This window comes from Hyla sarda, chromosome 6 (assembly GCF_029499605.1).
Source record: "Hyla sarda isolate aHylSar1 chromosome 6, aHylSar1.hap1, whole genome shotgun sequence".
NCBI lineage: Eukaryota > Metazoa > Chordata > Amphibia > Anura > Hylidae > Hyla > Hyla sarda.
The window spans coordinates 143271600-143298141 of NC_079194.1; the positions used below are offsets into that span (position 1 = coordinate 143271600).

General features: G+C 41.1%; 1 protein-coding gene across 2 annotated transcripts; it reads right to left on the bottom strand.

Moving 5' to 3' along the window:
* Window positions 1–1634: 1634 nt before the first annotated feature.
* Window positions 1635–25568, bottom strand: SLC38A7 (solute carrier family 38 member 7). 2 transcript variants are annotated; one of them, XM_056525404.1, is made up of 11 exons: window positions 25440–25568; window positions 17235–17498; window positions 16959–17157; window positions 16708–16849; window positions 14732–14830; window positions 8845–8902; window positions 8646–8760; window positions 8413–8560; window positions 4123–4322; window positions 3985–4039; window positions 1635–3867 (listed from the first exon to the last, which is right to left on the bottom strand). In XM_056525404.1, exons 2-11 carry the CDS (start codon window positions 17463–17465, stop codon window positions 3765–3767), a joined length of 1350 nt encoding a protein of 449 aa, XP_056381379.1. In that variant the 5' UTR covers window positions 17466–17498; window positions 25440–25568; the 3' UTR covers window positions 1635–3764. The 2 variants fall into 2 exon arrangements, with proteins under 2 accessions (XP_056381379.1, XP_056381378.1); XM_056525403.1 differs by lacking the exon at window positions 25440–25568 and adding an exon at window positions 25377–25424.
* Between the last annotated feature and the right edge of the window lie 974 nt (window positions 25569–26542).

Sequence of the window (26542 nt, forward strand, 5' to 3'; positions counted from 1 at the left end):
GGGTATAAGATCAGTGTGTGCAGTGTTATAGGTCCCTATGGGAGCTATAACACTGCAAAAAAAAAAGTGTAAAAAAAAGTTAATAAATGTGATTTAACCCTTTCCTTAATAAAAGTTCAAATCACCCCCCTTTTCCCATAAAAAAAACACACCATGTAAATAGAAATATATATAAACATATGTGGTATTGCCGCGTGCGTAAATGTCCGAACTCTAAAAATATATCATTAATTAAACCACATGGTCAATGGCGTAAGCGCAAAAAAATTCCAAAGTCCAAAATAATGTCTTTTTGGTCGCTTTTTAGATCATGAAAAAATGAATAAAAAGCGATCAAAAAGTCCGATCAATACAAAAATGGTACTGCTAAAAACTTCAGATCACGGCGCAAAAAATGAGCCCTCATACCGCCCCATATGTGGAAAAATAAAAAAGTTATAGGGGTCAGAAGATGACAATTTTAAACGTATACATTTTTCTGCATGTAGCTATGATTTTTTACAGAAGTACGACAAAATCAAACCTATATAAGTAGGGTATCATTTTAATCGTATGGACCTACAGAATAATGATAAGGTGTCATTTTTACCGAAAAATGTACTGCGTAGAAACAGAAGCCCCCAAAATTACAAAATGGCATTTTTTCTTCATTTTCGTTGCACAATGATTTTTTTCCGTTTCGACGTACATTTTTGGGTAAAATGACTGATGTCACTGCAAAGTAGAATTGGTGGCGCAAAAATTAAGCCATCATATGGATTTTTAGGTGCAAAATTGAAAGGGTTATGATTTTTAAAAGGTGAGGAGGAAACAAACGAAGGTGCAAAAACTGAAAAACCCGTGGTCCTTAAGGGGTTTAAAGTGTTTATATCTGACAGTGCCCATTTAAGATAAGGGGCGAGGTGGGGGGTGCTTCTCTGGGTGTGTGAGTGGGGAGTGTCTGGGTGTCTATGTTGTGTTATGGTGCAGCTTAGTGCCGGGCCTCATGATTGACTGTTCTTTTATATGCTTGTTATATAATTTTCCCTGCATTTCTTTATTGGTCGCAATGCCCAGAGGAGCTCTGTACCAGTGTGGTACAGTCTCTGTCTATTGTTATTTGAAAAGGTTTTAAATAACTACTTTTTAAAATAAGAATGAAAAACACCATGAAATTGTTTTTTGAAAATATGATTAACATAAAAAGGTATATATATTTTTTATGCCATCCCTTTAAGCAAATAAGGCAGGGAAGCCATTTAGTCATGCACAGATATGTAAAGAAGGCCCTACACATTAGCAAGAAGTAGGCTGATAGTAGAAGAACAATTGAATAAATGATTTTCTAGTGAATGATTGTCCATATTGGCCATTACAGTGGATCAGACTGGCCATACATTAGCATTGACATTGGATGAAGGACAGTCATTCTGGGACTGTCCTAAAGATTCTTTACCAAAACAGTTTGAGGACTAGTGACTATGGGACAAAAATTTATAGCCAACTTAATTCAAAATGCATGTGGTCTGTCATTCAGCAAAAATGACAGTTTGCAAAATTACTTGATTCTAATGTGTATAAATACTTTTATTCATAGTCCAAACTATGGGCAACTAAAGACTAACACAGATGTTTCCAATGAACCACACTATACACATGGTCAACATATTCCCTTTACTTGTGAAAAAATATTGCACACAGATTTGACAACTTCAATTGCATTAAACAGCACCAAGTCCTGAAAAACACAGCAGCAGATGACCAACGTGTTCTGTTATAGCAGCCATAACTCCTGCAGCAAAGCTCTGGCCTTGATCAGAAATTCAGAAATTGTATATATTAATCACCCGCTGAAGCCTTAAAAGAGGTATTGCAGGCACATACAATTTCTTTGAACCAAAGTCTCCAGAAGCTCATCATATCGACATTAATGTTAGGATTCATCCATTAGTGAAAATGTAAAGCTTTCTGTGTTGTAGCAGCGCCCCCAAAAACTTTGATGAGTGAGCACACTTAGGGCACATTCTACACACTACGGATTGTCCGCCTGCAAAAACTCTGGGTGGACATTCCGTGCACAGCAGCACTAGAAATGCTCGATATGCATTGTCATCATTGACAGCAATATATCCTAGCAGAGCTGCCAAAACAATGAACTTGCAAAATTTTCCACCATGGAAATTCATCAATATGCGCGGTGCAGCAGAATCCCATTAAAACAAGAGGAATTACGTTTAGAAATTCTATAGTGTGAATGCGCCCTAAAGGTATTTTTGCTGCAGATCTGTTGCAGGTTTGCTGTAACAGATTGTGGTATCCATTGAAATCAATTGGCAGCAAAATCTACAGCAGCAGATCTGCAGCAAAAATATGCACAAGTGAACTTACCCCAAGGGTGGGGTAACACGTACCGTAATTTTGCTGCGTATTTGCTGCTATGTATTTTCCTTCGGATTTGACTTCTATGGGAAGGAAAATATGCAGCAGCAAATACGTAGCAAAATATGGCATGTGTGAACCTACCCTAAGACTGCTTTTAGAGATAAACTCTTCCATAGCTAGGAGCCATGTTGAGTACATTTAAGAGAGAGAGGGATTTTGCAGATCATTCTAGACCTTCCATTACAATTTAAAACCAAGTTTGGGATTTGGGGGACAAGTTAAGATTTAAAACTCATGGACATAAATCATTTTAAAAAAGAATACAAGAAAAGAAAATATTACAACATTGTGGAACCATTGCCTGAATGGAAATAAAAAAAAAATAGAAAAACATCAATACAAAGTCTCATTACAAAAAGCTAGTTCCGCCCTGCCTGTAGATAAGTGAAAATGTGGTGTTCATTCAGAATCCCCTGCATATTGCTCCTCTCCCTAAGGAGCCCATGTCCTTTGTGAAGATCACAGAAAAGGTGGTGACATCACTGGTAACGTGAGGACCCCAACCTATTTATCTGTCTAAATATAATTCATTACCTATATAGAGCAGTTTTCCTGTTTCAGCTGTCACTTACATGCAGAAAGTGGTACATAAACGTCCCCATCAGGTCCACTCTCTTGAAAAGGTGGGGCTAGTCTCAGTGCTCCAAGACAAGCTCATAGCACAGCCCCCCTCCCCTCAGCTCCCTGTGTTACGATCTAGCAGAGCAGAGAAGAGCCTCAGGCGAATAAGAATAGTTCGGCAGTCAGAGCTCAGCCGCGCTTACTGCCGGGAATTGTAGTTTTAGATAGAAGCAAGGGGGAAAGAATAGTGAAAAGTCCTGGAGAACACCAGGGGCCACAGGAGCGGGTGGAATCGCAAGACCACCGCACATGGGACCCAGACAAGGTATTGTGGAAGCTTTGTGGCATTTTTTTTTCTTTACTTCCCTGGAGTACCCCTTTATTAATAAACTGTCAAGAAATGAAGCAGGAACTGTGAATGACTGCTGCTCAGGTGTGGACGTCACAATCCTTGTGCTCTCAAAAGACTTTAGGGAATGAAGCAGCTAAACGGTGCAAGGTTTGTACATACAGCAGCCATTTTGGAATGTCCACTGATCATCTCTGGCTCTGTTGTTTTAGTGTTCATTCTGCAGAAATTAAGACTACTCAGGACCTCAGCACGGGAGTTCTGGAAGGACACATGCAGCCAAGATGGACAGACAGGTACCAGGGGTTATTGTCCAGGAAATGATATCCGACAGAAGAATGCCCAGAGGTAATGATGCTACAAGAAGGGAATGTCATATATGTATGTGATATTCAAGTAAGTTTACCGTTCATTTAAAAATCAGATTCTTGGATCAACCCATCAGGTCCACGAAGATTGCCTTGGTTGTGGTCTGTCCAAAGATGAAGACTCCAAGGGTAACCATGGTAACTCCATAAATAAGCAATGCCCACCAGCTAGAAGCAAAAACAAAAACAGAGATAGGCAGATGCACTCATTCTGTACACACACAGCTCTGCTTAGTCACCTTGCATTGGCCTTTTACCCATTTTCAATGGCATTAAGAGATTTACCTTCTGCTCTTTTGTTCCTGAATTTCAGACAGCTTAAGGTTTATGAGACAGAGCCCTGCATAACATAACATAATAAATTTTCTCTGAAGAGATTTCTTATAGTACATAAAGTCAGTACAATTTACCAGTGACTCTTACCTGGAAATATGAAAATGAAACAAGCAGCAAGACCCCCAATCAGGGAAATCACTCTCCCAATGTCTGGGATGAAAAGTGCCAATAGCAGCGTGAGCACAAACCAGGTCAGGGTCTGAAGGATTCTCCGGCGTCGTTCTCTAGTCGGCTCCTCGCCAGCTTCTTGTGCTGTGAACCTCAGCCACAAACCCTCTACCACAGCCCTATGAGACATTGATAGATGCTGTAATAGACTATTTTTTATTACGGTAAAAAAATACAAAAAAACAACAGAACATTACAAAATATTAATAGAAATAAAATAAAAATGTAATTCCAAGCAAATGTTACTTGGAATACTTGCAGTTACAAATAAATAGTTCCACAATGAAATGGAGACCCTGCTGTATATTATACACTTATGCTTGCTAGGAAACTTTGGTGAGTCCTAGGGTCTGGATTTTTATGGGATGAAAGAAAGGTTTGGAAGTGGGGTCTTTCATTCCATTCCTGGTTTTCAGATCAGCTCAGATCAGTACAGCTTCTCACTGAGCTTTAAAAAGGTGAAAGTGAATCTGCAAGTGAGTCTGTAAGAAATGTGTACCACTGGGGGCGTGGCCTGAATGTCGGAGTGAGTGGTCGCATCCCGTAGGGGCTCCCACTACCTCGGTAAAAATTACCCTGTTTGTACCCACCCTGCTGGGCTGGTCTTGACTTCCACGGTTGATAGGTTGCATGCCTGGTCCTCCCTCCCTTGCTGGAAGGATTAATATTTTAAAAATGATTTCTCTACCTAAATTCCTTTATTTCTTCCATTTGGCTCTCGTGGTTTCCCCTAGGAAATATTTTAATAAACTGTGTGATGCTCTGGGATCCTTCTATTGGCAGGGAAAGTCTCCCAGACTCGGTTGGGCTCTCCTTCAGGCTCCTTAATGACATGGTGGTTTAGCTGCTCCTGATGTCTATAATTATTTTCTTGCCTCTCAGTTGGTCTATGCAGCGTGGGGGATTGACCTGGAACTGTTGAACTCGGCGACTGCCTTGGCTGGAGCACTTATGGGCTCCTATGAAGCTCTCACTAACTCACTATACAGGTATCATTCTTGTTCCTCTTCCCTTGCAAGTTTCTGTAACCGCTGGTGTCTCCTAGGGCACCCTTGTGGGGGAATGTTTATTTACCTCACCAACATGGGTTACAGGAGGCTGGTTTCTGGAGTTCTCACAGAGTCAAATTTTTGATTCATTCATTCCGGGAGGATCAGGTTTTCCTATCCTTTGCGGAAATGAAAGAAAGATTTGATATCCCTGGCAGTGCCTTTTATAGATATCTTCAGTTTAGTCATGTGGTCATTTGGCTCCCTGACGTTTACTCCTGTGTTTTCTGATGTGGAGATTCTCCTGGGCACCACGGATCTCACTAAACCCCTTACCCAGTCCTATGCTCTTCTCCAGACACTGGGGCCTAGCCCATTCTCGAATGCTTATCATAAATGGGTGGCGGATATTCCTGACCTGTCTGTGCAGAAGGAAGTTGAGGGCTCATATTACTCCACATTGGTGAGTAGTAGGGACATGCTGATTCAGTCACTGTATGTTTTGAGGTTATATTATACCCCTGCTAAGCTGAAGCCTATCGGGGTGTCTCCTTCGGATTTATGTTTTCTGAGGAGGTAGGTACCTTCCCATATGCGGTTTGGGAGTGTCTTGTTAAAGCCTCTTTTTGGAGGGAGGTGATGGGGTTTTTGGCAGATAATCTAGATTTCCCCTTCCGGATTACCCCGGTGGTATGCTTGTTGGGAGTCCTAAATGAGGGGGTATCTGGTGGTATCGGAGTCATTGGGATGTGTTGTAGTGTGAATGTATGCTTGTCTGTTGGTGTGGGGCTTCTCTGGACGGTACTGGGGATACGCTTTCCTTATGTGTATGATTGCCATTCTGTTATCTTATCCCTGTCATAGTGATTGAGTTGACTTGTGGACCTACAGAGGCACTGGTTGTGTGTTGCACTTTATTGTGCTGTTTGTTTATTTTATGCAAACAAACAAAAAAAAAAAAAGGGAACGTGAGATGAGAATCAGAATCTGGAGGTTTTCAGACTCATAAATGAGACTTTGTTGTCTAAATTATTGGGTGGGTGGTAGTGAGCCACCTGTATAGACTAGGATGAGATCTATTTAGTTAGTGCTGGACAAGCAAGATTTATTTATGTGTGTAGAGGCTATTTTTTATTTTACTCAAATTTTGGCCTTAAGGACACAGTAAATTTTCATTTTTGCGTTTTCATTTTTTCCTCCTCGCCTTCTTAGTAGCATAACTTTTTTTTTTTCCCATCCACAGACCCATATAAGGGGTTGTCTTTTGCACAACCAGTTGTATTTTGTAATTACACCTTTTATATTACCATAAAGGCCCTCATTTACTAAGAAAATCGGGTTGTAAGTCTATGTTGCTTTCTTACCCGATGTTTTTTTCCCCTGATATTTATTATTATGTCGCATCCTGTTTGTCGCACGTGCGTTTTGTTGGTTTTGGTTTCCAACTCCTCTGAGCTGTCGGGAAAAAATCCACAACAATTCAACAAATTCGGGTTGGAAACCTTAATAAATACGTGGGAAAGCTCAGAAATGTCGGGTAACGCCCCTTTTTCGGGTTTGGGAGAATCCACATTGGGTCAGTCGGGAAAAAATGTCGCATAGTGTCGCAGACTGGCGCACGATGTCTGCGACATGGCGCAGACAAAGATGCGACAAAAAAACCAGACAAGAGAGGTTGGGTTTAGAATAGTAAATGAGGGCCAAAGTGTATGGTGCAACCAACAATTAGTATTTGTGTGGGGTAATAGATAAGCAAACAGCAATTTTGCAACTTTTGGAGAAGGTTTGGGTTTTACACAGTGCTTTTTAATGGTAAAAATAATATGTTCTCTTTATTCTGTAGGTCAATACGATTGAAACGATACCCAATTTAAATAACTTTCCTATTATTATACTACTTTCAAACTTCAGTATTTCTAAAATTGTCCTTTTCTGACACTTATAACTTTTTAATTTTTCTGTATACAGGCTGTATGAGGGCTTATTTTTTGCGCCATGATCTGTAGTTTTTATCGGTACCATTCTTTTTTTTATATTAACCTCTTAAGGACCCGTGACGTACCGGTACGTCACGAGTCCGCTCCCGTTCTATAACACGGGGCCACGGCACGCTATTCAACCTTTACATACAGCGTTCAAAGTTGAACTGCGCATTTAAAGTGAAAGTAAAACCATGCCGGTTAGCTCAGAGAACTTTTCGGGATCGCCACGGCGAAATCGCGGCATCCCGAACATCTTACAAGACAGCCGGAGGATCCCTACCTGGGCGTACATTTCTTAAAGGGTACCTCTCATCAAAAAAACTTTTGATATATTATAGATTAATGTATGCAGAATAACTTTACAATGCGCTTCTTTCTATTTAATTTTCCACTTTGAAGAAATGACCACTAGGGGTCTCCCTACCAGTCCTGGCAGCAAGCATTTCAGACTCATGCTGGAGTCCTAAACACTACGAGCTGCCAGTCTGCTTTGTTCACAAAGGAGAACACTCAGAGCTGCCAGCCTGCTTTGTTCACAGCCTGTTTGGCTGTGAACAAAGCAGGCTGGCAGCTCTGAGTGTTTAGGACTCCAGCATGAGTCAGAAATGCTTGCTGACAGGACTGATCGGGAAAAATACAATAGAAAGAAGCATATTTTTAATTAACATGCTATTGGAAAGTTATTCAACATTCATTAATCTAAAATATATCAAAAGTTTATTTGATGAGAGGTACCCTTTAAGGTGCTGAACATTTTTTATTTTTGTTTTGTAATCTTTAAGCCCTCATAGGGGACTTTTACATGCATTACATTGCGTTAACTGCATAGCATTGAACAGTGAGTTCAGGCCTTCACTGACACAGCCGGGATCTCCCATACTGCATTACTGGAGAGCCAAGCAGGTGGCAGATAAAGGGACCCTCCACTGCTATTTTATCTTAACTGACCCCGCTATCACGTTGACAACCCATCCGGTTACCGATGCACCACTTATTTAGATGCAGTTTATGCTTGTTAATGACTGACTGACAAAGGTACCACAAATGCAACTCTATGTAATGTGAGGCAGGTTCCAATATGCAGCCTTTGTTTCTAAGTCACCAGCCTATCAGGTTTACAGTAAACTGCATATTAAGATCATAGAGGATAAGGGATCGGGAGTGGAGAGGGCAAGAACCAGGAGAGAAGATAAGCCCTATAAGACTTCATCACAACTTATATGTTATGAAGAACTTACCGTCCACAGTAGTGTAATATGGGGTACGATGTCAGCACACACAAGATTATGAATGCTCGAGCAATAGCAACTGGAACGTCATCAGAGGGGAAGGAGAGGAGGACGTCTTGGTCTACAGCTGAGCCAAACAGCAGATAGCCACACACTCCTGAGGACACAGAGATTAAAGCATGACAGCACAAAGTCCAGTCTTGCATATCAAACACCACAGCACAATATCTACAGAATCCTACCTGTTCCAGTGTAGACACACAGAGCAATACACATGGCTGTAGTCACTATGATGGCCCAGTGTCGTATGTCCTGCCGCTGCATGCTGCCATACACCGGGACACTGCTGACATGGCACTACCAGAGATATAAACAGATAGTAAGAGGAGGCAAGAGGGGTGAGATGATCAGCAGGAGTTATCAGAATGCTTTTCCATGTACCTGGTATCCAAAACATATTGTGGGAACAGCATTAAACACAGCAATCCAAGAGGAAGCACTGAGGAGAGAAGGAAGCAAGGCATCAGAACAACAATATGGTATGTTAAAGGTTAATTCAGTATGGACCAGCCCCACTCAATAGAACAATCTGATGGACATTAGCTGGTCTTAGCGGCATCTACTCCAGGAGAATTGTTGTATTTTATGTGCAACTGCTAATATATCAGAGCAGAAACAGTTTTTCTTAGCAGTTCTTCATTCTACCTAATAAAAGGGTCCTAAGCAGAACCTGCTCATATATTTTGACAAGTTATCCAAAATACCCTACTGTGACCGTCCAGTGCATACAACTCTTAAAAAAAAAAAAGCAAAAATTACAAATACATAGAAATTTTTATTATAGCATTCCAAAAAGCCATGCATTTAAGTAAAAAATTAATTAGATTAAGGAAACACATATGAAAAGAGGCGTGTTCCTAGATATACAAAAACAGTGAATATGTAGGGCAGGTCCAAAAAAGCATATCAAGATGTAAGAAATGCAATACACAAATATACACCCCAAACAGAAGGAACGTTAAAGAGGTACTCTGGTGTAAAACTTCTTTTTTTTTTAAATGAACTGGTGCCAGAAAGTTAAACAGATTTGTAAATGACTTCTATTAAAAAAATCTTAATCCTTTTAGTACTTTTTAGCACCTGTATGCTACAGAGGAAATTCTTTACTTTTTTTATTTCTTTTTTGTGTTGTCCACAGTGCTCTCTGCTGACACCTCTGTCCGTGTCAGGAACTGTCCAGAGCAGCATAGGTATGCTATGGGGATTTTCTCCTGCTCTGGACAGTTCCTGATATGGGCATCAGGTGTCAGCAGAGAGCACTGTGGACAACACAAAAAAGAAATTAAAAAAATAAAGATTTTCCTCTGTAGCGAACAGCTGCTAAAAAAAGTACTGAAAGGATTAAGATTTTTTTAATAGAAGTCATTTACAAATCTGTTTAACTTTCTGGCACCAGTTCATTTAAAAAAAAAGTTTTCCACCGGAGTACCCCTTTAATATATGTCCCAGCACCTACAATTTGTAGGGGAAAAGTGGGGCCCAGTCTTGAACAGACTCATACTTTTAAAAAAAAACATACAAGTACATGAAATGAAGCCCGAATAGGAAGGTAAGTATGGAAGACCCACAACACCAAAATGGTCATCTAGTTAATAAGCTTTATATATGTCCAAGAACCCAATGTAAAGCAAACAATATTAAAGGGGTATTCCAGGGGCAAAAAATTATATATCAACTGGCTCCAGAAAGTTAAACAGATTTGTAAATTACTTCTATTAAAAAATCTTAATACTTTCAGTACTTATGAGCTGCTGAAATTGTGTTGTTCTTTTCTGCAGAGATGTCAGCAGGGAGCACTGTTGCTAGACAGCTGCTGAAGTTGAGTTGCAGAAAAGATCTCTGCAAAAAAGAACAACACAATTTCAGCAGCTCATAAGTACTGAAAGTATTAAGATTTTTTAATGATGTAATTTACAAATCTGTTTAACTTTCTGGAGCCAGTTGATGGGAATTTTTTTTTTTTATCAACTGGCTCCGGAAAGTTAAACAGATTTGTAAATTACATCTATTAAAAAAAATCTTAATCCTTCCAATAATTATCAGCTGCTGAAGTTGAGTTGTTCTTTTCTGTCTGGCAACAGTGTTCCCTGCTGACATCTCTGCAGAAAAGAACAACACAATTTCAGCAGCTCATAAGTGCTGAAAGTATTAAGATTTTTTTAATAGAAGTAATTTACAAATCTGTTTAACTTTCTGGAGCCAGTTGATTAAAAAAAAATCCCTGGAATACCCCTTTAATGATGCTGAAGTGAACGATTTTTCCTGTGTTCTTTGCTACAAATTCCAATAAAGCTGCAAGTTTATTTGAAGTGCTGGATCACTGCTCCTTTGTTCAAACAATATTAACCCCTTAAGGACTTAGTTTTTCCATTTTTGCACTTTAGTTTTTTCCTCCGAATATTTTAAAAATGTCACCTTATCTTTATTCTCTAGGGCAATACGATTAAAATGATACCATATTTATATAGGTTTGATTTTGTTTTACATCTGGTAAAAATCATAACTACATGCACCAAAATTAATATGTTTAAAAATGTCCTCTTCTGACCCCTATAACTTTTTTATTTTTCAGCATACGAGGATGTATGAGGGTTAATTTTTTGCGCTGTGATTTTTGTTTTGATGTGACTTTTTGATCACTTTTTATGGTATAAAAAGTGACCAAAAATACGCTATTTTGGACTGGATTTTTTTTTTTTTAACATGTACGCCATTGACTGTGCAGTTTAATTAACGATATATTTTTATAGTTTGGACATTTACGCACGCGGCAATACCACATCTTTATATTTATTTTTATTTACATTTTTTTTTTATGGGAAAAGGGGGGTGATTCAAACTTTTATTAGGGAAGGGGTTAAATCACATTTATTAACTTTTTTTTTACACTTGTATAGCCCCCATAGGGGACCATAACATGCAATACCTTGATTGCATACACTGATCAATACTATGCCATAGCATAGCATTGATCAGTGTTATCGGCGCTCCATTGCTCCAGCCTGGATCTCAGGCATGGAGCAATAAATCGCTGATCGGACGCTGAGGCGGAAGGTAGGGACCCTCCTCGTGTGTCTGAGCTGCCGGGAAGCATTTTAAAAAAAATGCGTCTAAAGGGTTAATACCAGCCATCACCGCGATTGGTGATGTCCGGTATTAATCACGGGTCCCGGCCGTTGCTGGGTGCCGAGCCCGACCCGCTATGACGCGTGGTCACTGCGTTATAGCACGGGAGCGGGCACAGGGCGTACAGGTACGCCCTGCATCCTTAAGAGGTTAATACCACCTGCCTTATATTGCAATGTATACAATACAGATTTTTAATTTTTTTTAAAGTAATTATAATACTCATAAATCCCCATGTGTCTTTGTTGTTTTAACCTATTGCCCTTGGTTATGAGTCTCTTAGGGCATACACTGAGGGGACTGAGCAAGCTCAGTACAACTGCAATATATTGGTGTCTCCTGATAGTATTGCTCATTAGTCTGTACTGTGTATGCAGAAGGGGAATTGTGGGAAAAAGTGTGTGCACAGCAACAGTAATGCCACAGTTCAGAGAGGAAAACAGAAAGTTACAAGATCCATGGGGTGAAGCACAGTACAGGTATGCAAGTTACTTTACCTAACAGCAGCAAATTTGCACCAGCACATTACCATGTCTTGCATGCGATGTGGTTTCTTTTAACAGGGGATAACACTGGTTGTTAATATAAAACAATCACTTAAAAGTGGAAAAATAAAAGAAATCAGTCCTTTATACTGTTGGGTCTTGAAATATTTGGCCAGTAATGCTATTTTCATAGTTTGGCCTCTGTAACCAACACTATGGACTTGAAATATGTGTAGTGAAGACTTTTAGCTTTATTGAAATATTGTGTTAAAGGGGTTATCTGAATTTTCTCCAGATAGGCCATCAATATCAGATTTGCGGGGATTTGACACCCAGGACCCCTAAAGGTCAGGCTGTGTTGCTCATGTGAGTTGCTAAAGAAACATAGAATGTGTCGGCAGATAAGAACCATTTGGCCCATCTAGTCTGCCCAATAATCTGAATCCTATCAATAGTCCCCGGCCCTATCTTATATGAAGGATAGCCTTATGCCTATCCCAGGCATTCTTAACCTCTTGGGGATGAAGGGCGTACAGATACGCCCTTGCTCCCTGGTACTTACACCTATGGGAATTTCGGCCCGTGGCGGAAGGGGACCGGACTGGGATGCCTGCTGAAATCATTAAGCAGGCAACCCGTGCAAATGCAATCCCCCCCCCCACTACCACCCATTGCGGGGATGTCCGCAAATCGCCGATCAATTCAGATCGACGACTTGCGGCGATTCCGGGCTGATCGGGAAATAGGGATGATCGGAGCAGTCATCGGTGGAAACTGCGGAGATCAGCGGCGCAGGTAGGGAAGCGACGGGGGGGGGGGGGGGAGGGAAGGGGGCAGTAAAGCGATCTTTACTGCTGCCCTTCTAGTGGTTGCCAAACTGCAACTCCTAGCATGCACAGACAGCCGAAGGCTGTCTGGGCATGCTGGGAGTTGTAGTTTTGCAACATCTGGAGGGTCACAGTTTGGAGACCACTATTACAGTGGTGCCCAAACGGTGGCCACCCAGATGTTGCCAAACTACAACTCTCAGCATGCCTAGACTGCCCAGGCATGCTGGGAGTTGTAGTTCTGTAACATCTGTCCCTTCAGATTTTGCAATTTTCATGAAAATTTTGGAAATTGCTGCTATACGTTGAAGCCCTCTAATTTTTTCAAAAAGTAAAAATATGTCCATTTTATGATGCCAACATAAAGTAGACATATTGGCCCTCATTTACTATTCTAAACCCGACCTCTTTTGTCGGGTTTTTTTGGCGCATCTTTGTCTGCGACATGTCGCAGACATCGTGCGCCAGTCTGCGACACGATGCGTCATTTTTTCCCGACGGACCCAATGTGGATGCTCCCAAACCCGAAAAAGGGGCGTAACCTGACATTTCTGAGCTTTCCCACGTATTTATAAAGGTTTCCAACCCAAATTTGTTGAATTGTTGTGGATTTTTTCCCGACAACTCAGAGGAGTTGGAAACCAAAACCAACAAAACCCACGTGCGACAAACAGGATGCGACATAATAATAAATATCAGGGGAAAAAAGCAGTCGGGTAAGAAAGCAACATAGACTTACAACCCGATTTTCTAAGTAAATGAGGGCCATTGTATTTGTGAACCAATATAAAATGTATTTGGAATATCCATTTTCCTTACAAGCAGAGAGCTTCAAAGTTATAAAAATGCAACATTTTCAAAATTTCCATGCAATTTTACCACCAAAATAAAGTAGAATATGTCACGAAAAAACAATCTCAGAATCAGAATAATCGGTAAAACCATCTTAGAGTTATTAATGCTTAAAGTGACGGTGGTCAGAATTGCGAAAAAGGGCTGCGTCCTTAAGGTGAAAATGAGCTGCGTCCTCAAGGGGTTAAACTCCTTCACTGTATTTGTGATCGGGGCTCCATACGTGTACTAATGACAGGAAAGATTGCCTACATACCTATACAAGATCTTACCCTAGCATAGCGGTCTGAGTTGTGCCATAACCGCGCAATGAGGGCACGCCTATAGAGGGCATGCACTATAGTGAAGGAATAAGATAAGGGAGGGTTGGGAGGGTTCCACAAACGACACGTGCTCCGCCCCTGTAGGAGAGGGGGAAGTTATATACACACGCCCCCACCTGTTCCCAATGAGCCCCACCTGGAAGTGCAGGGAGCGATAATTACTTCCGCCCCTCGCACAAATACAGCCCATCAGGCTTTATACTTGCAGCAACCACTTCTGCAGGAAGACTATTCCATGCATCCACTACTCTCTCAGTAAAGTTATACTTCCTGATATTAGTTTTAAATTAGTGGCGCAAAGGTTAAAAGTATGTCCTCTTGTGGTAGTTTTTCTTCTTTTGAATATCTTCTCCTCCTTTACCGTGTTGATTCCCTTTATGTATTTAAAAGTCTCTATCATATCCCCTCTGTCTTTTCTTTCTTCTAAGCTATACATGTTAAGGTCCTTTAACCTTTCCTGGTAAGTTTTATCCTGCAATCATATAATACCATCCACACTGGTCATATTATAAAGGAGTACCATGAAAGAACATGTCTTTATATTATAAGGAGCTTTCAACACTCAAGACATCTATTGATGTTTGTATTTAGGAGATGTACAGATTATCTGGAACAAAAGGGTCCCGGGTAAAAGGGCAAGGTTTTTACATCCCACCTGCGGGTGGCACTGTCAGATGGAAGTTCACTTGTGGGCTTCACACATCGGTAGATGACAATGAAGGTCACGTAGCAGGTACCCAAGACGCTGAGAGAGCTGCCAAGAGAACAAGATGTGGTGTCATAAGCAATGCATTCTTTTTTTTCAAGGCCATTGGTGAAAAAAACAAAAACAACTTAAAATATACAAGGCAGAGTGGTGCAATAGCAGCCGAGAATACATATATACATTTATGTATGAGACAGACAATTGTTTTTACATTTTAACAGTTCTAAAAAACTGACATCTCCCCTCCCCAACCTAACTGCCCCCCCTCTCCCCTACACAACTACCCTCTTCAAAGGAACCCAGACTTGATGGCTACATAACTGTATGTGGATCAAGAATGCCCATTAATAAAACTAATTGGTAAATTGAAAGCAGTTCTGTAATGCATGTTTCAGGAGAATTTTTTTTTTTAAAGCATCCAGCGAATTGATCCAGTCGATTTTAAAGAAAAAAAATAAAATACTTTGCTTTTGAGTGACATGATGGACGAAAAAGCATGCGGGGCCCATAAATGCAATATGCTCTCTCCCAAAGAGATGTTAAAATCCAAGATACCTGACCATTTTCTCCCCTGATATCTGCCAATGAGGGAGAGCTTTGAGTCTCTATATACATTATATTGCTGAATAATCCTGCATATTGTGTATGGCTAGCTTTACTATCAAAAAAACACTCAGAGGTAATGTAAAATGAGGGTTAATGTATCTCTATATGAAGCCTAGTAATAGTATACCCCATCCGTACAGATACCCTTATCAGTATAACCCATCCGTCCGGATACCCTATCAGTACTGATCATGGTGCATAATGTCTTATTCTCCAGTCCCTAATCTGCTCTAACAATTTGTCTTATTCTTCAGTCCCTAATCTGCTCTAACAATTTGTCTTATTCTTCAGTCCCTGATCTGCTCTTACATAATGTCTTATATTCCAGTCCCTGATCTGCTCTTACATAATGTCTTATACTCCAGTCCCTAATCTGCTCTAACAATTTGTCTTATTCTTCAGTCCCTGATCTGCTCTTACATAATGTCTTATATTCCAGTCCCTGATCTGCTCTTACATAATGTCTTATATTCCAGTCCCTGATCTGCTTTTACATAATTTCTTATTCTCCAGTCCTTGATCTGTGGTTATTTATACGCAAGTCTAATTTAGAGCGGTAGCATTAGATCACACACTACAGTTACATCCAACCTTGCAGTTTTGCTGTTACTTCAAGCCATATACAGTAGAATCTCCCAATAGCGGAAAGGGTTTGCGTGGGGTATAGGTGCGAATACTACTGCAAGCGAAATACAGCTTTTGCACACACACACACACACACACACACACACACACACACACTACCTTTGCCCACATCTCCCCTTTTTCCTACCATGCCATGATTTCTGCATCCCGTCTCCTATCTCTATCTCTAGTCCATTTTAGTATAGTAGGATGCAAAACAGGGCCGGTAGATAAGCCTGGTTGCTAACATGTCTGCACGGGTGTGTCCGCATCTGCTATTGGTAGTGTCCACTACTGGGAGTGTGTGCTATTCGGAGGGTGAAAATATATTAAAGGAGTACTCCGGTGGGAATTTTTTTTTTTTTTTAAATCAACGTGTGCCACAAAGTTACCAAAGGTGCCAAAACAGATTTGTAAATTACTTCTATTTAAAAAATGTTTATCCTTCCAGTACTTATAAGCTTCCAGAACTGTCTGTTATTGGGAGGCGTCTGCTTTTGGGAGATTTTCCTGTACTCCAGTCACAGCTAGATCTGCTGAAACTGTTCTGCTGTTACATCATACCTTAAACTCTAGTCAGATATGGACTAGAACAGTACTTTGTTGCAGGCCTGATGTAATACTTAGCAGCAGGGAAGATGCATTTGCATAGCTGCATGAATCTATCATACCAGAGGATAGACTGATGAGCTTACCTGGCATATTTTTGGACGCTGATCTCACGCGGTAGTGACAGTGGCAGGACAAACAGAATTCCAGTGATTGTGATGGTGAATTTTCGGTCTGCGTACCATGGGATGTTACTGTCTGCCAGGCTGTGCATCATGGCACCAAGAACTGCACAGGGAAGAGAAAAAGAAAAACACAAAAAAAGGTGAAAGATCAGGATTGAACACAATTCATGATCCTAATAATGTCACTTTCCCCATCCCACCCATTCACTCACGCTTCTCCAGTTGGTCACCTATGATGATAAAGAAGGCAATGCAAGTGCCAAAGGTGTAAACAGCAATGAGGATCTCACAGAACACCCCTGTCACACGTCCGCAGATCCCCCGCACCACCTCCTGGTACGTCCGCTCACTGCAGGCATCTGCACAGTGAGCCAGAATTACCAGACCCGTGATGATAAAGAGCAGTAGAACCTAGGGAGACACACTATCAGAGATGAGAAGCAGATAGAGTACTATCCTCAAGAGTTGACAATCTATGAGTTACTTACCAATTGCAGTACAATCCCTGCTGTGACTCCTCCTGCTGCGCTGAAAGCGGCAGGGAAGTTCAGCAGGCCAGCACCTAGAGCTGCATTGACCACTATAAAAACTGCCCCAATGGCAGAAGTGCCTCCTGTCAGTCTCCTGGTCTCCGGGACAATGGGACTCTGCAAGAGGCGGGCACGTTCTCCTGCATCCCATGAGTAGTCTGAATTGATGGCCACATTACCCAGGGACATCCTGCTCAGGAAAATGCTGCCACCATCCGTACCCTGTGAAAATATAGACAGCAACAAGTGAGATGTCACAGCTGATCACAAGCCTTGGTCTTCCAAAATGCTAACCCTGCATTCTGTCCCACACTGCTTCCCTCAAACAGGATGTCTACTGCTCAAATGAGGAAGATGGATAACAAACAGGGGAAAAGTCAAGTCACTCTAAATGCTAGATACTATGGAGAGAGTTCAGAGAAGAGCTACTAAACTAGTACATGGATTGCAGGATAAAACTTACCAGGAAAGGTTAAAGGACCTTAACATGTATAGCTTGGAAGAAAGAAGAGACAGAGGGGATATGATAGAGACTTTTAAATACATAATGGGAATCAACACGGTAAAGGAGGAGATCATATTCAAAAGAAGAAAAACTACCACAAGAGGACATAGTTTTAAATTAGAGGCGCAAAGGTTTAATAGTAATATCAGGAAGTATTACGTTACTGAGAGAGTAGTGGATGAATGGAATAACCTTCCTGCAGAAGTCCTAGCTACAAATACAGTGAAGGAGTTTAAACATGCATGGGATAAGTATAAGGCTATCCTTCATATAAGATAGGGCCAGGGACTATTGATAGGATTCAGATTAATGGGCAGACTAGATGGTCCAAATGGTTCTTATCTGCCGACACATTCTATGTGAATTAAAGAGTGCTATAAAAGAGAAGGGCCCACCCACTATCTACCCCCCTATATAATGGGGGAAGAATAAATAACAGAGGGGCCACTGACTATTTACCCCTATGTGTGACTTGACTCATTGACAAAAAAAATTAATAGCGCACTCAGATATAAATGTCGGATTGCTGCCTTGCCACAAGAAGACGTAAAAATCCTTTACCTCTGCCCTATAAAAAGTCTGTTAGAGGCTATTTTTAGGTAGTGTACCTCTTGTTGAGAGACCATTGACTGCTAGAAATACCTTTATGATGAACAAATACATTTTGCCCAGTAGACATTGAGAGGGGTTGTTTTGATGAATTGCCAGTCCTGTGGGCAGTTCTGATGAAGCTGTTGGGGTGCATTCACACCATGTTTTTGCAATACAGTTCCCATACATATTTTCAATGTGAAAATCATATGGAACCATATTGAAAACTGTATGCCAAAAGATGCATCCGGGTTGCATACGTTTTGCGTCTTGTATGATTTTGTCTGTTTTTTTTTCCCGTATCCAAAACCGTAGCCTGCCAGGGTTTTTGGTCCGGGTGAAAAAAACATATTAAACCGTATACGTTTTTGTTTTTTTTGAAACATGGGAGTCAATGGGAACTGTACAGAACCGTATGTGCGTATGGTTCCATCCGGTTTGCACCAGTTTTTTACTTTGCACAGTATTTTTCTTTGAATTTCAAACACACAATTGAAATTTTATTTATAATGAGTGAAAAATTAAAAAATTATTTTTTTTACATCATTTTTCAAACTGTATTCGGCTTGTAACCGTATACGGGTTAAAATTTGTACACACGTTTTGATGCAGTTTAGTCCAGTTTTGATGAATCAGTTTTTCATCAAAAACCTGATACGGGAACTGTATTGCAAAAATGTGGTGTGAATGCACCCTTAGGGTACTTCACACTGCGGAATCTCCTCTCGCAGAATTCCGCGAGCTGAGATATCATCTGGCTGCCGCCACTGAAAATGCTTTGGCTGCACCATTGACGGCTATGCAGTGCTCGTGGACTTCGGCGCAAAAAAATTAACATGTTCTTTTTTTTGCGTGGAACAATTTCCCCCGCTGAAAATCCTCAGTATGGACGGGTCTCGCGGAAGACCCATTCACACTGATGGTAGTGTTCACTGCGTGGAATTCCACTCACGGAATTCCACAGGAATTACGGAGTGTGAAGAGGTGGTGGGAGAAGTGGTGAGAGCACGCACAGTGAACAGAGAGAGGATTGTTTGATCCACTGACAAGCACACACTCCCAGTTTCCTTGTCCACCATTCAGACACGGGATGCACCTCCACCTTTTTTTTTTTTATTATTTTTTTAAACAAAATAAGCATGTTTAAAGGGGTTATCCAGGTTTTATCAACTTTTCACTATCGTGCCTGTTATTCTAAGTTATGTCTTGCATTACTTGCCTTACATGTGTAGGGTGGATCGACCCTATTTTTGTGAGTTCATTGTCCCCCTAAGTTCATCTCAAGCCTTTCCAAAGATCCTGTTTGGCTCAAGACAACAGCTGATCACGGGGGCGGTGGCATGTCCGGCTGGACAGCACACATCTGGGGTTGGCTTATCAGGGAAGACAAGAAGAAGCCAAGCCCCCTATGATCAGCTGTTGTCTCACGCCGAACAGGATCTTGGGAAAGGCTCGAGAAAACAATCATCCAGAGTCCAGAGGAATGCTGAACCTAGGGAGACCATGAAATCACAAAAAGCGGGTCAATCCACACCACAAATGTAAGGAAAGTAAAGCACTGAAGAAATAACTAGGCATCACAGGCACAATAGTGGGGGATTTATCAAAGTTGTCTATTTCCCGCATCAATATAGACCAACCTACAGAGGGTTAGGCCGATCTATTGTGCGTCTAATTTATCAAGTGTCGTAAGGCTCTTTGATAAATTCTGAGCACAGACTTCGGGAACTATGGTTTAGACTTTATTTAAACCTGCTCCAACATGGTCTGACATTTCAGTGTACTTTCGCCCGATGCAAAATTTTTGCAGAAAACTCGCTATTGATAAATTCAGCACCAATGCATTTTTCCATCTCAAGTGTCCTAGAATGTATCATGTTCTAAAAATCCTCTAAAGCAAAAGTCGCACATATTAAGACTGCGACTTTCTGTGCGACAAATTTAGACGGGAAAAACCAGTCTAAATCCTTTGATAAATCTCCCCCAATGTGTCATATTTACCGAAAGGTGCAATTGGTAGAAACGGAAGCCCCTAAAATTTGCTAAATGTTGGGGGTTTTCTTAAATTTTGCTCTACAAATAAATGTTTTTGTTGGTTTAACTGTACATTTGGAGTTAAAATGAGTGAGGTCATTATAAAGTACAATTGGTGATGCAAAAAACAAGCCCTCATACTGGTCTTTAGATGGAAAAATAAAAGTTATGTCTATTAGAAGAGGAGGAAAAAAACAAAACCTCCCCAAAAAATATGGCTCGGTCCTGAAAGGGTTAAAATTGCCCTATTCTGACCACCTATAACTTTCAAATTTTTCCATATACGGGGCTGTATGAGGGATCATCTTCTGATGTGCAGTTTTTATCAGTCCCACTTTTACATACATGTGGCTTTTTGATAATTTTTTTGATGTGATGTGACTGAATATCAGTAATTTTGGACTTTAGTATATATTTTTTTACATTTACGCTGTTTACCGTACGGGATCATTAATGGTCTATTCACACGTACCGTATTCTGCACAGATTTGATGCGTAGGATTTTCTGCTGCAGATTTCAATGTAAACTGAATGACTAAACACAGCTTAAAATCCTGCGCATCAAATCTGCACAGAATACTGTACGTGTGAATAGACCCTTACATTATATTTTAATAGTGCTGACATTTAGGCACAAGACAATACCATATCCTTTGATTTTAGTTTGTTCCATTATTTTTTTTTTTACTTTTTTATAAAATCGAAAAAGAGGAAAAAAATGTTTTATTGGAGGAGGGGCTAAAATAAAAATGAACACTTTTTTTTTTAGTACCCACAGGGGACTATTTATTGCAATCTTTTGATTGCTATTACTGATCATCAATTCTATGCATAGCACTGATCAGTGTTATTGGTGACCATCTTGATTCATCAGATCTCTGCAATTGCATCACAGATACTTCAGATGTCGTTATCAGTATAGATCACTATATCTGAAGGGTTAATGGCGGTCATCAGCATGATTGTTGATGTCCACCATTTTCGGATAGTCCCCGGCTGCCAATAGCAGCCGGCACACACCTGCTATGTAGTGAGCGTGTGTCCTTAAGGGGTTAAAAATACAGTTTTCCCCAATAAACATATCCTTTTACACCAATATTGTAATCGCTTACATATATATCCTCATTACATTCACACATGGAAGTTTTGATTCCAACAACTCCTGCTTGATGCATTATTTTTTTAGCCAATGAGTATAACAGAGGGACCCAGTCACTATCTACCCCTTATATAATTGGAGAGGGGGGTATATAACACAGGGGTCCAGTAATTACCTACCCCCTGTATAATGAGACAAGATCTACAATCATGGCCGTAAATGTTGGCACCCCTGACATTTTTCTAGAAAATGAAGTATTTCTCACAGAAAAGGATGCAGTAACACATGTTTTGCTATACACATGTTTATTCCCTTCGTGTGTATAGGAACTAAACCAAAAAAAGGTAGGAAAAAAGCAAATTGGACATAATGTCACACCAAATTCCAAAAATGGGCTGGACAAAATTATTGGCACCCTTAACTTAATATTTGGTTGCACACCCTTTGGAAAAAATAACTGAAATCTGTCGCTTCCTATAACCATCAATAAGCTTCTTACACCTCTCAGCCGGAATGTTGGACCACTCTTCCTTTGCAAACTGCTCCAGGTCTCTCTTATTGGAAGGGCGCCTTTTCCCAACAGCAATTTTAAGATCTCTCCACAGGTGTTCAATGGGATTTAGATCTGGACTTGGTAATCTTCAGATTTCAAGACACCTTGCACACATCCAGTGCCAGAGGCAGCAAAACCACCACAAAACATAATTGAACCTCCACCATATCTCACTGTAGGTACTGTGTTCTTTTCTTTGTAGGCCTCATTCTGTTTTCAGTAAACAGTAGAATGATGTGCTTTACCAAAAAGCTCTATATTGTTCTCATCTGTCCACAAGGCTTTTTCCCAGAAGGATTTTGGCTTACACAGGTTCATTTTGGCAAAATGTATTCTTGCTTTTTTATGTATCTGCATCAGCAGTGGGGTCCTCCTGGGTCTCCTGCCATAGCGGTTCATTTCATTTAACCCCTTAAGGACCAAGGACGTACCGGTACGTCATTGGTCCTGCTCTTCTGATATAACACGGGGTTACACAGTAACCCCGCGTCATATCATGGCGGGCCCGGCGTCATAGTGAAGCCGGGACCCGCCTCTAATAGCGCGCAGCGCCGATCGCGGCGCCGCGCGCTATTAACCCTTTAGCCGCGCGCTCAAAGCTGAGCCGCGCGGCTAAAAGTGAAAGTGAAAGTTCCCGGCTAGCTCAGTCGGGCTGTTCGGGATAGCCGCGGCTAATCGCGGCATCCCGAACAGCTGACAGGACAGCGGGAGGGCCCCTTCCTGCCTCCTCGCTGTCCGATCGCCGAATGACTGCTCAGTGCCTGAGATCCAGGCATGAGCAGTCATGCGGCAGAATCGTTGATCACTGGTTTCTTATGAGAAACCAGTGATCAACATAGAAGATCAGTGTGTGCAGTGTTATAGGTCCCTATGGGACCTATAACACTGCAAAAAAAAAGTGAAAAAAAAAGTGAATAAAGATCATTTAACTCCTCCCCTATTAAAAGTTTGAATCACCCCCCTTTTCCAATAAAAAAAAAAAACACAGTGTAAATAAAAATAAACATATGTGGTATCACCGCGTGTGGAAATGTCCGAATTATAAAAATATATCATTAATTAAACCGCTCGGTCAATGGCGTGCGCGCAAAAAAATTCCAAAGTCCAAAATAGTGCATTTTTGGTCACTTTTTATATCATTTAAAAATGAATAAAAAGTGATCAATAAGTCCTATCAATGCAAAAATGGTACCGTTAAAAACTTCAGATCACGGCGCAAAAAATGAGCCCTCATACTGCCCCATACACGGAATAAAAAAGTTATAGGGGTCAGAAGATGACAATTTTAAACGTATTAATTTTCCTGCATGTAGTTATGATTTTTTCCAAAAGTCCGACAAAATCAAACCTATATAAGTAGGGTATCATTTTAATCGTATGGACCTACAGAATACATATCAGGTGTCATTTTTACCGAAAAATGTACTACGTAGAAACGGAAGCCCCCAAAAGTTACAAAACAGCGGTTTTTTTTCAATTTTGTCGCACAATGATTTTTTTTCCCGCTTCACCATAGATTTTTGGGCAAAATGACTGACGTCATTACAAAGTAGAATTGGTGGCGCAAAAAATAAGCCATCATATGGATTTTTAGGTGTAAATTTGAAAGAGTTATGATTTTTTTAAAGGCAAGGAGCAAAAAACGAAAATGCAAAAACGGAAAAACCTCCGGTCCTTAAGGGGTTAAATGTCGACAGATAGTTTGCGCTGACACTGATGCTCCCCGAGCCTGCAGGACAGCTTGAATATCTTTGGAACTTGTTTGGGGCTGCTTATCCACCATCCGGACTATCCTGCGTTGACACATTATATCAATTTTTCTCTTCTGTCCACGCCCAGGGAGATAAGCTACAGTGCCATGGGTTACAAACTTCTTGATAATGTTGTGCACTGTGGACAAAGGCAAATCTAGATCTCTGGAGATGGATTTGTATCCTTGAGATTGTTGATATTTTTCCACAATTTCGGTTCTCAAGTCCTCATACAGTTCAGACAGACTCTTCTCCTCTTTCTGTTGTCCATGCTTAGTGTGGCACACACAGACACACAATGCAAAGACTAAGTGAACTTCTCTCCTTTTTATCTGCTTTCAGGTGTGGTTTTTATATTGCCCACACCTGCTACTTGCCCCAGGTGAGTTTAAAGGTGCATCACATGCTTGAAACATTCTTATTTTTTCCACAATTCTGAAAGGGTGCCAATAATTTTGTCCAGCCCATTTTTGGAGTTTGGTGTCACATTATGTCAAATTTGCTTTTTTTTCCTCTCTTTTTTTGGTTTAGTTCCATTACACACAAAGGGAATAAACATGTGTTACTGCAATCCTTTTCTGTGAGAAATACTTTATTTTCTAGAAAAATTTCAGGGGTGCCAGAGGGGTCCTGTCACAATCAACCGTCTCTCTAACAGGGAAAGGGTATATTACAGAGGGGCCCAGTCACTATCTACCCCCTGTATATTGAGAGAGAGAGGTATATAACAGAAGGGCCCTGTCACTAGCTACCCCATATAATGGAAAGAGGTATATAACATAGTAGCAGTCAGTATCTACCCCATATAGAATGGGGAGGGGAATCAGAGAGGCCCAGATACTCTCTACCCCCTGTATAATAGGAATGGGTATATAACAGAGGGGCATTGTCACTCTCTACCCAATATGTAATGGGTAAGGGTATATAACACAGAGGCCCAGTCACTCTCTTTCCCCTTGTATAATGGTCTTTCAATAATTATATCACCAATAAGGAAATCCTGAAAATAGACCTGTTGGGGGTACTTGAGGACTAGACTTGGGAAACACTGGAATAAGGGGTAGAGAGTGACTGGGACTCTTTGTTATATATCACTCCCCCATTACACAAACAGCAGGGAGTGAGTGGGCCCTCTACTATATACCCCACTATACAAAGGGTAGAGAATTACGGGGCCCCACTACTGTGCTTGGGAAACACTGTATAATGTAATAAGGGAGGGGTATAGAACAGGTATATAGGTATATAACAGAGGGGCCCTGTCACTCTCTAGCCTCTGTATAATGGGAAGAGGTATATAGTAGAGGAGGCCAGTCATAATCCACCCCTGTAATGAGGAGGGTATATAATATAGGGGGCAGTTATTTATCCCTGTATAATGGGGAAAGGGTATATAAGAGGAGCCCAGGTACTATCTACCTATTGTGTGACAGTTATATAACAGAGGGGCCCAGTCATTATATACCCCCTCTATAATGGGGGAGGGGTATAAAACAAAGAGTCCCAGCCGCCATTAGCCAAAATGTGTTCGGGGTGAGTAGAGCAGAACCCTGAGTCGCTATTTCACCTCGTGTTGTAAGAGGAGTGGTATAAAATACATATTACTCCCATTATGAGCCCGGGCACTTACTACGATCTTCCCTGGTCAGCTGTTGTTCATATGCCACCTGACCATTCTTGTCACATGATCGCAGCGCGCAGCACTGTGGGAGTTGTAGTGAGGGAGAACATCCTGTCACATGTTCAACACGTCACTTGTTGGGGTGATTTGTAGTCTCTGGTCTGACTGAAATCCTGCACGTCTATGAGCAGGTGAGGACGTCCGACTAGGGTCATCATAGAGGTTATCACAGGCCCCCGTATGTGTTGTGCTGGATTGATGGTCGCAATTGCCAAAAGGCAAAAACAGTTTGATCTTAAGATTCACTTTTATTGATAATTGGTAAAAAAAAAAAAAAAAAGTGTGAACAATTGACAACAGTTTATTAGATTTCTATACTCTAGAACAGCAGTTCCCAATCTGGGGTACCGCAACTCCCTAGGGTACACAAAAAAAAAATCCGTAATGGCCGCTGTAACGCATATTCATGTAAAATATCGATGTGAGGCGCAGAACTGCACCCGTGCATTTTTACGTCGGCCCCTCCCCTCAAAATCTACGTTCTCCTCCTGAGGGAGGGGCGAGGGAGGTGAAGAACTACGTCATGCTGCACAGCCCGCCTTCCCCGGTATTCTGACAGACTTCTCATGCGTGTCCGGAAAGGTTATGGGACGGGCCGGGGAATTGAGTTGCGGTGCACGACTCACCATAGTGCCTGGTCCAGGAATGTGGCCTTGCAGACAGCTCTACTTCCTTGCTGACGAAGTTGCGCTGTGAACGCTTGCTTTCTCCCTGTCACTTTAAAGTGTTGGGGCAGTGTGCTATGGGGGTTAAAGTGAAGGGGGCAGTGTGCTATGGGGGTTAAAGTGAAGGGGACAGTGTGATGGGGGTTATAGTGAAGGGGCAGTTTGTTTTGGGGGTTAAACATAGAAGCATAGGGGGAGATTTATCAAAACTTGTCCAGAGGAAATGTTGCTGCGTTGCCCATAGCAACCAATCAGATTGCTTCTTTCATCTTGCAGAGGCCTTGTTAAAAATAAAAGAAGCGATCTGATTGGTTGCTATGGGCAACTTTTCCTTTGGACAGGTTTTGATAAATCTCCTCCATAGAATGTGTTAGCAAATAAGAACCA

What these genes read in the sequence shown, in the direction of transcription:
- SLC38A7 (XM_056525403.1), bottom strand. Translation starts at nt 25,409, where the DNA reads ATGTATTTTATACCACTCCTCTTACAACACGAG. An exon ending in AGGTGACCAACTGGAGAAGC is followed by an intron (nt 16,850 to 16,958) that starts GTGAGTGAATGG and finishes TTCCCTGTGCAG; the next exon opens with TTCTTGGTGCCATGATGCAC. An exon ending in AGCGTCCAAAAATATGCCAG is followed by an intron (nt 14,831 to 16,707) that starts GTAAGCTCATCA and finishes TTCTCTTGGCAG; the next exon opens with CTCTCTCAGCGTCTTGGGTA.